Genomic DNA, 8,831 nt, shown 5'->3' on the forward strand with positions numbered 1-8,831 from the left:
GGAAATAGAGATCGTCCGATAAGGGGATGCTCTGACGGAAATAACACGCACAGTAACTCGCAGGTGTAGGTCCAGAGACAAAAGCTTCGAATCCTGAAATTCCACTTCAAGGGCCGGCTTTGCTCGCTTTCTCTGCGGATATTGTTTGTCCCTCGCGAGGCACCGTTGGGTCGCCCAGGAGGCGTGACAAGGGGCGGGAAGTGGGTCCGGAGCGGAGCCGTACAGCCGAGGCGGCCGCTGTCATGGACGCCTGGGTCCGCTTCAGTGCTCAGAGTCAGGCCCGGGAGCGGCTGTGTAGGTGCGGCCTGAATAGGAATGAGGGGGGGACGGGCCGAGGAAGGTTCTCGTGAGACGAGGTCAATTCAGGTTACGGGGGTCAAAAAAGGTCAAGTCCTGCTACGGGGGCCGGGATGGACCGTGGGGGCGCAGAGTTGAGCCGGTCGTGAGGAAATGATTCTTTTCTGCTCACGCGAGAGATGGGGAAACTGAGGCACGAGTGGGCCAGCGGGGAGGCCACTCAGGGTGGCCGTGTTCACATAAGACCAACAGTTTCTTCACTGGGCGGTGGTTAAATGAGGAGCATTCGCCCCGCGGTGGATAGCGACGCGGACGCTGTCCCCAGAGCTGAGGAGGCGCTCCCACTTTCCGTGCCCCTTCACCATGCTGTCACCCGGGAACCCCTCTGCCTCCACTCTTGCCTTTGGTCTCGATTCAGCTCGAGGGCCTTGAAATCTCTTAGCTCACCTATTCTGAGGAATAATCTGCCCTCCAACTCTCCCCCCACCTCATACTCGTTTATCAGTTACTTGCTCACACTGATGTGCTTGCGATGGACCCCTGCTGCCTTCACTGGCCCCTTCAGGCCTCATCGTTGTCAAATCTCTTATTTTCTCAACTTTCAATAGTGCTTCCCACCCCCTTCTAGGCTCCTTTTTATCTTTGTGCCTTTCCTTTCCCTTGGGCTGGAGGAGAAACGGTGAGCTATGGGCATGAAGAGGAGGAAAGGGAATGGTGTCAAACTGGGAAGAGGGGAAGTCTGTCTATCCTTGCCTTTTGGAGGATATTTTTGAGAGAGGGGTTACCTTACCTTACCTTACCTGTCCTTTTCTCCAGGGCTGCTCAGTATGCTTGCTCTCTTCTTGGCCATGCCCTGCAGAGACATGGGGCCAGTCCCGAGTTACAAAAACAGATTCAACAACTGGAAAGTCATCTGAGCCTTGGAAGAAAGCGTAAGTAACTGTGCCTTTCTTTATCACTCCAACCCTTCCTCCATCCCCAGCTATTCTCCCTTAGTCCCTCCTTCCTGTTTTTTACCCTCTTTGCCCGTTCTTCTCCTCATTTGGCTCTACATGCCTCCACTTGATATAAGAGAGCAGAGGTAAGGAAGTAATGGAAGATTGGAGAGAATGGGGAATGGGGCAAGTTTGAGAAAACTAAACTGGGACAAAAATTAATTAAAATTTGAAGTAAAAAATAATGAACTGTTTTTGCTCTTCTTAAAAAATTGTTACCATTACTGTTATGGTCTGAGACGCGACAAATGACCACCTAAAGACCAAATTGGGCCAAATCAGGAGTCTTTATTAGTTGGCCAGCGACTACTCTCTGCACCGCCCAAAGGCGGCACAGAAAGCAGCCATGAGCCTTTGAAACAGAAAGTTTTTTTTTTTTTTTTTTTTTTTTGAGACAGAGTCTCACTCTGTTGCCCAGGCTAGAGTGAGTGCCGTGGCGTCAGCCTAGCTCACAGCAACCTCAAACTCCTGAGCTCAAGCGATCCTCCTGTCTCAGCCTCCCAAGTAGCTGGGACTACAGGCATGCACCACCATGCCCGGCTAATTTTTTCTATATATATTTAGCTGTCCATATAATTTCTTTCTATTTTTAGTAGAGATGGGGTCTCGCTCTTGCTCAGGCTGGTCTCGAACTCCTGAGCTCAAACGATCCGCCCACCTCGGCCTCCCAGAGTGCTAGGATTACAGGCGTGAGCCACCACGCCCGGCCCAGAAAGTTTTTATATTGGAAGTTTGTGGCTGGACAATTACTAAGACAGAGCAAGCACATGTACAAAAAGCCTTGAGTAAGCATTATGTCATTTTCTTATTTTTGGTGTAACAGGATCTGGGCAGTTTGGGCTCTGGGCCTATCTTGTTCACACAAAACACGAGTGTTGTAACAGCTTCACACAAAATGTGGAGGCTGTAATCATCTTACGCAGAACATGGGTGTTGTAGTCACTTAGGAATTTCTGTGTTGGGGGTAGCAAGCAGGAGCAAGCAGGTTTTACAGAAGCAGAATGGCAGATTAATGATTTTTCGGCACAAAACTCAGACTGTAACAATTACTTGCTTGACTTTCATCATCTTCCTTTCTCTCTTTTTCTGTTTCTTGCTCTCTATCTGCCTCTTTATTGCCAAATCCTTGCTTTCTCTTGCTAATCTCCGCAAGTTCTACGCCTGGGTAACTCAGCAGATGCCCTTGAGTCAGCCAAAAGAGCTGTGCACCTCTCAGATGTTGTCTTGAGATTCTGCATCACTGTTAGTCACCTCAATCGAGCCTTGTACTTCGCCTGTGACAATGTCCTGTGGGCTGGAAAGTCTGGACTGGCTCCCCGTGTGGATCAGGAGAAGTGGGCCCAGCGTTCCTTCAGGTTTGATTTCCTTTTATCCTATAAGACCTTTTATAGCCTCTATACTGCATAGCTAGTCTTTTGTGAGAGAAAGGTCTCTCAGGATCATCCCAGAGCATACATTGATATGTCTTAACCAATAACTTGGCTTCCAATCTTCATTTAGTTCTTAAACTATCAGAGAATAATGAATGACGGCAGATGGAAGACAGATGTTCTTCCATGATGAATGACTAAGATTAGGCAAGATAAGATATTATATTGCTTTAATTGTGAGGGTTGAGGGGCTAATGATCCCCTCACTACCTGCTCATTCATTCATTCATTCATTCCAAAAACATTTCTTAGGTGCTTACTGTGGGCCAGGGGATAAAGCGAAGAGCCAAACAGATATGGTGCCTGCTCCCATGAAGCTTCCAGTGTAGTTGGGAAGTCAGATATTAAAACAAATAACCACTCAGTTATATTTGTAGGAAGGTACATGGTATTATGAAAGACTATAACAAGGGGAGCTAGTTTAGATTGAAAGAGCAGGGAAGAATTCTTTGAAAAGTAATATTTTAGTTCACACCTGAAGTCTGAGAATTAGACAAAGCAAGCAGTAGCAGAAAAGACCTTTCCAGAGAAAACAGCACATTTTAAGTCTTTGAACCAAGAAAGACTTCAGAGAAATAGGAAGAAAGCCAGTGTGATGGACGGTATTGAGTGAAGGACATAAGTTTAAATTGTAGTAATAGATGGGGGCCAGAACATTCATACAGTGCCTTGTAGACAATGGTAAGAATTTTTTATTTGTTTTGTTTAAATTTTTTTTTTTTTTTTTTTTGAGACAGAGTCTCACTCTGTTGCCCGGGCTAGAGTGCCATGGCCTCAGCCTAGCTCACAGCAATCTCAAACTCCTGGGCTCAAGCAATCTTTCTGCCTCAGCCTCCCAAGTAGTTGGGACTACAGGCATGCACCACTATGCCTGGCTAATTTTTTCTATATATTTTTAGTTTTCTGGATACTTTCTTTCTAGTTTTAGTAGAGACAGAGTCTCGCTCTTGCTCAGGCTGGTCTCGAACTCCTGAGCTCAAATGATCCTCCTGCCTTGGCCTCCCAGAGTGCTAGGATTACAAGTGTGAGCCACTGTGCCCAGTCCTCTTTTTTAAATTTTATCATAAGTACAATAGGACATTATTGGAGGGTTCTGAGCAGAGACATGAATTGATTCAAACTGTGCTTGAAGAACATCTCTCCTGTTGTGATGTGGAAAATGAATTGCAATGGGACAAAATAGGAGGAGTTGCCCTAATATGGGTAAGAGATGATGTTGGCTTAGACTAAGGAGGTGACTGACAATGGAGGTAGAGAGAAATATGACTTGGGAGTCAAATTCTCTATGTATATATTACCTGTATTTGTTTCCCTATGATTGTTTTTGTCCTTTTTCATTGTATTAGCATCTTTCTATCTCCATTGCTGTCTTTCTTTTCTCTTCATCTTTCTCAATGATTTGCAACTATGACATGGCTTATGATGTCTGAGGGGTGGGAGCAGAGCCATGGCTGCAGTGGTATGGAAAAGCAACTCTCTAGAAGAGTTTATATGCTATACTTACTCATTTCACTTAACAAATGTTTATTTAGCTCTTACTATTTGCTCTTACTATTTGACAAGCACTGGTCTAGACACAGGAATACAGTGATTAAAGATACACAAGGTCCCTGCTCTTATGGAACTTATATTGTAATAGGAAGGAGATAAACAGAAATAAACAATAAATAAGAAAAATATCAGATAGTAGTAAGTGCCACACAGGAAATTAAAATACAATCAAGTGGGGCGGGCACAGTGGCTCATCCTAGCACTTTGGGAGGCCGAGGCAGGAGGATAGCTTGTGACCATGAATTCAAGACCACCATAGGCAACAGAGCAAGACTCTATCTCTACAAAAAATTTAAAAAATTTAGCCATCGTGGTGCACTTCTGTAGTCCCAGCTACTTCGGAGACTGAGAGGCAGGGGGATCACTTGAGCCTGGGAGTTTGGGGTTGCAGTGAGCTATCATCACGCCACTGCACTGGACGACAACTCTGTCTCTAAATAAAAAAGAAAAATAGGGTCACGTGGAAGAGAGTAACTGGCTCACTGCTTTAGATTGGGAAGGCTTCTCTGAAGAGATAACAGTTAAGTTCAGACCTGAAGAGCAAGAAAGAGCCAGCCTTGTAAAGATTTTGGAGGAGCTGGGCATGGTGACTCACTCCTGTAATGCTAGTACTCTGGGAGGCCGAGATGGGAAGATTGCTTGAGGTTAGGAGTTCGAGACCAGCCTCAGCAAGAGCAAGATCCTGTCTCTACTAAAAATAGAAAGAAATTAGCTGGACAACTAAAAATAGAAAAAAATAGCTGGGTGTGGTGGCACATGTCTGTAGTACCAGCTATTCGGGAGGCTGAGGCAGGAGGATAGCTTGAGCCCAGGAGTCTGAGGTTGCTGTGAGCTAGGCTGATGCCATGGCTGAGACTGAGACTCTGTCTCAAAAAAAAAAAAAAGATTTTTAGAGGGAGAATATTCCAGGTAGTGGGACTAGGGGACTAGGTAGTGCAGAGATCCTAAGGCAAGAATGAGCTTGATGGGATCGAAATACATTAGTAGAAAGAAACCAACAAGTTTGGAGCATAGTGATTGAAGGAAAGAACAGTACAAGATAAAATTAGACAAGGGACAGATTTTGAGTATGTAAGCCTATCTAAGGTATCTAGATTTTATTCTAAATGTGATAGGAAGAAAACCATGGAGAACTTTGAAAAGGGAATAGTAATGTGATTGATTTACGTTTATGCCAGCTACCATATGAAAGTAGATTATTGGGGATGTGGACAAGAATGACCATGAAGAGACTAGTTTAAAGACTAAAGCAGTAGTCCAGAGAAGAGACGATAGTGGCTTAGACTGTAGTAGTGGGTGTGATAGAGAGATGTGGTTGGATTCAGGATGTATTTTGGAAGGATCCATTTATTATTTATTTATTTATTTATTTTTGAGACAGAGTCTTGCTCTGTTGCCCTGAGTAGAGTGCCATGGCGTCAGCCTAGATCACAGCAACCTCAAACTCCTGGGCTCAAGTGATCCTTCTGCCTCAGCCTCCCAAGTAGCTGGGACTACAGGCATGCGCCACCATGCCCGGCTAATTTTTTCTATATATTTTTAGTTATCCGGTTAATTTATTTGTATTTTTAGTAGAGATGGGGTCTCACTCTTGCTCAGGCTGGTCTCGAACTCCTGACCTCAAGTGATCTTCCCACCTCAGCCTCCCAGAGTGCTAGGATTACAGGCATGAGCCACCTCACCCGGCCCGGAAGGATCCATTTATTGAGTACAGACCACCATTGTCAGAGTGAATTAAAAAGAAAAAGCATAGATTTTATATGTAAGGAATTTATAATCTAATACATTTGGCAATTACTTAAACCTCTCTATGATGTGTCTGAATCTCTGAAACAACTGAAGTTTGTTCTTTCCAAACAAGTTTGCATTATTTTAGGTCATATTGAATGTGCATGTGTGTATGTGTGTGTTACCTAGTGGAAAAGTAAAACTTGAGATTGATTTTAGAAGATTTCATGATGTTCATGAATTTTAAGCCAGGATCTTAAGGTGCACATAAACACATATTAGTTACACAAGGGTGGAAGGACTTTTTTTTTTCATTTTTATTGGGGTATAGTTGACAAATAGAAATTATGTATATTCAAGGTGTACAGCTTGATGTTTTATATATACACATTGTGAAATGATTACCACAATTGAGCTAGTTAACATATCCATCACCTCATAGAGTTACCTCTTTTTAAATAGAGTTACCTCTTAGCAAATTTCAAGTATACAGTACAGTATTGTTAACTATAGTCACCATGCTGTACATTAGATCTCCAGAACTTATTTATCTTGCATAACTGAAACTTTTATACTCTTTGACCAATATCTTACCATTTCCCCCATCATCCAACACCTGGAAAACACCACTCTATTCTGTGCTTCTATGAATTAGACTATTTTAGATTACATATATATGTGAGATTATGTATATAGTATTTGTCTTTCTGTGTCTGGCTTATTTTACTTAGCGTAATGTCCTCAAGGGAGGACATTTCTAATAGGGTGTAGGAGTAATAGCACTTACTTCTGGTGTTCTAACACGTAATCCCTTTGCACTGTGGGTAAAGAAAATGTTAGAATGTCATGTTGGATATGTTAGTAAGTATACTTATACTACTGATCTTTCTGTTCTCAGATACTATCTGTTCTCCCTCATCATGAATTTGAGCCGTGATGCTTATGAGATTCGCCTACTGATGGAACAAGAGTCTTCAGCTTGTAGCCGGCGACTAAAGAGTTCTGGAGGAGGAATCCCAGGAGGAATTGAAACTGGGGGACTTGGGGGACCAGGGATACCAGGAGGAGGTCTGCCCCAACTGGCTCTGAAGCTTCGGCTCCAAGTCCTGCTCCTGGCTCGAGTCCTTCGAGGTCATCCTCCACTTCTGCTAGATGTGGTCAGAAATGCCTGTGATCTTTTCATTCCACTTGACAAACTGGGCCTCTGGCGCTGTGGCCCTGGGATTGTGGGGCTTTGTGGCCTCGTGTCCTCCATCCTGTCTATTCTCACCCTAATCTGCCCCTGGCTACGACTGAAGCCCTGACATTCTGGTACAGGAAAAGGAAGGGACCTGAATTGGGGAGATGGAATCTTGGATCGTCCCCCATGTGCCAGCTTCATTCTAATTCTACTCCTTGGTTAAAGCTAAAATTCAGAGATTTAGGGATGGAGGAAGGAGCTTTGGGAAAGATGAGGTGAGGGTAGGTGACTTGTGAAGTCAATAAGATGATTCTAATATCCAGATATGCCGGAGCTTTTGTTCTTTTGCTCTTTCATTGTGTGTAACTCTCTTGTTTTTTTACTTTGTGTCTCTTAAGTCTATGTAAGAGTCTGTGTCTATGCAGCTCTCCTTTTTACTTTCTAAGTCCCCTATCCAGGAATTTAATCAGCAGAATTACTTTTTGGTGGGGGAGGTGTAACATTCTAATTGCCTTCTTTTTTCTCACAGAGGTGGCTTATGGTAGATTTTTCCTTGTTCAAACTCCAAATCCTAATTTTTAGACTTTATGTCCCAGTGGACTCTTCCCTCATATCTCTGCACCACGGGTTGTTTGATGCTTCCTCTTCCTCCCTCTTGTCCACCTCACCAACCTCCCTCATGATTTGGCCCTTACTCTTCCCTATACTCACACCTTCAGATTTCTGCTTATACATTGACTTCAGAGCTTTGTTCTCTAGCCTGTTCTTACCCCTTCTTTGCCTACTCAGAATGATGCTGTGTGTAGCATCTTGCTGTAAATACTGTACAATGATTCTGTGTAAATAGCTGTGGCTCATGCCGACAATGGAGAGCAAGCCTTCCAGGTCAGCAAATTAAAGATCAGTTTGGTCATCGACATTTGGTCTGGTCCCTCAGTTTTTGATCATTTGAAGCTCCTATTCCTGTCACTGTGCTTTGGGTTTTCCATGGGATTGGCCACTAGCATCATTACCCACATGTTTTTATTGAGTGCCTACAGAGTGCAGAGAAAAATACTAGGTAGTGGACATATAAAAAACTAAGAAGCTCCACGGTGCCAGCTTTAGGAAGTTTATCACCTCGTTGAAGAGTTAGAGTGTCGAAGGAGTGGTCTAATGCTAAAGTAATTATCCCGGTACTAAAAAACACACACCGTACCAGTTCACAGATATAGTCCCTCTAAAAACTATAATGCCTGAAGGCAATATAGGCTGAGAATGATGAACAGAACTAAGTGGAGTGGGGCCGGTAAGGCGTGGTTTGGGGCTGTGTCTTCACATGTTGGAAACCCCCTTGGTGGGTGGGGCAATGATATCACTGCTATCAGTTCTGTCATTTTCCATATCCCAGGTTGAGATAAATGAGGTTAGAAAGTAAAAGGAATCTATCCCCCATTCCTACCTTCTATTTTAACTCTGAGGAAAGCAACAATAAAAGGTAGAAAAAAAAGAAATGGCAGAAATAGTCAAAAAATATGTTCTCCTCGAATATTGAGATGAGACCTCCAGGGGGCAGCACCAAGGCAGAGAAATAGCCTAAATCACTCAGTCCTGTCTTCCTTGGTCTGGGGCTCCCCACAGTTCTCCACCATCACCCCTCCCATTCCTTCC

The 8,831-nt window shown here is 43.8% G+C and overlaps 1 protein-coding gene across 2 annotated transcripts; it reads left to right on the forward strand.

The window, feature by feature from the left end:
* Window positions 1–222: 222 nt before the first annotated feature.
* Window positions 223–8,100, forward strand: PEX11B (peroxisomal biogenesis factor 11 beta). 2 transcript variants are annotated; one of them, XM_069480712.1, is made up of 4 exons: window positions 223–298; window positions 1,114–1,229; window positions 2,446–2,647; window positions 6,900–8,098. In XM_069480712.1, exons 1-4 carry the CDS (start codon window positions 243–245, stop codon window positions 7,303–7,305), a joined length of 780 nt encoding a protein of 259 aa, XP_069336813.1. In that variant the 5' UTR covers window positions 223–242; the 3' UTR covers window positions 7,306–8,098. The 2 variants fall into 2 exon arrangements, with proteins under 2 accessions (XP_069336813.1, XP_069336814.1); XM_069480713.1 differs by lacking the exon at window positions 223–298 and adding an exon at window positions 362–490 and having other exon boundaries at window positions 6,900–8,100.
* Window positions 8,101–8,831: the final 731 nt, after the last annotated feature.

The sequence above is a fragment of the Eulemur rufifrons genome, chromosome 8, assembly GCF_041146395.1.
Source record: "Eulemur rufifrons isolate Redbay chromosome 8, OSU_ERuf_1, whole genome shotgun sequence".
Classification (NCBI taxonomy): domain Eukaryota; kingdom Metazoa; phylum Chordata; class Mammalia; order Primates; family Lemuridae; genus Eulemur; species Eulemur rufifrons.

Bases quoted from the DNA above. Each gene is read 5' to 3' on its own strand.
- PEX11B (XM_069480712.1), top strand. From the start codon at position 243: ATGGACGCCTGGGTCCGCTTCAGTGCTCAGAGTCAGGCCCGGGAGCGG. The intron at 299-1,113 runs GTGCGGCCTGAA...CCTTTTCTCCAG, and splicing joins GCCCGGGAGCGGCTGTGTAG to GGCTGCTCAGTATGCTTGCT. The intron at 1,230-2,445 runs GTAAGTAACTGT...AATCTCCGCAAG, and splicing joins TCTGAGCCTTGGAAGAAAGC to TTCTACGCCTGGGTAACTCA.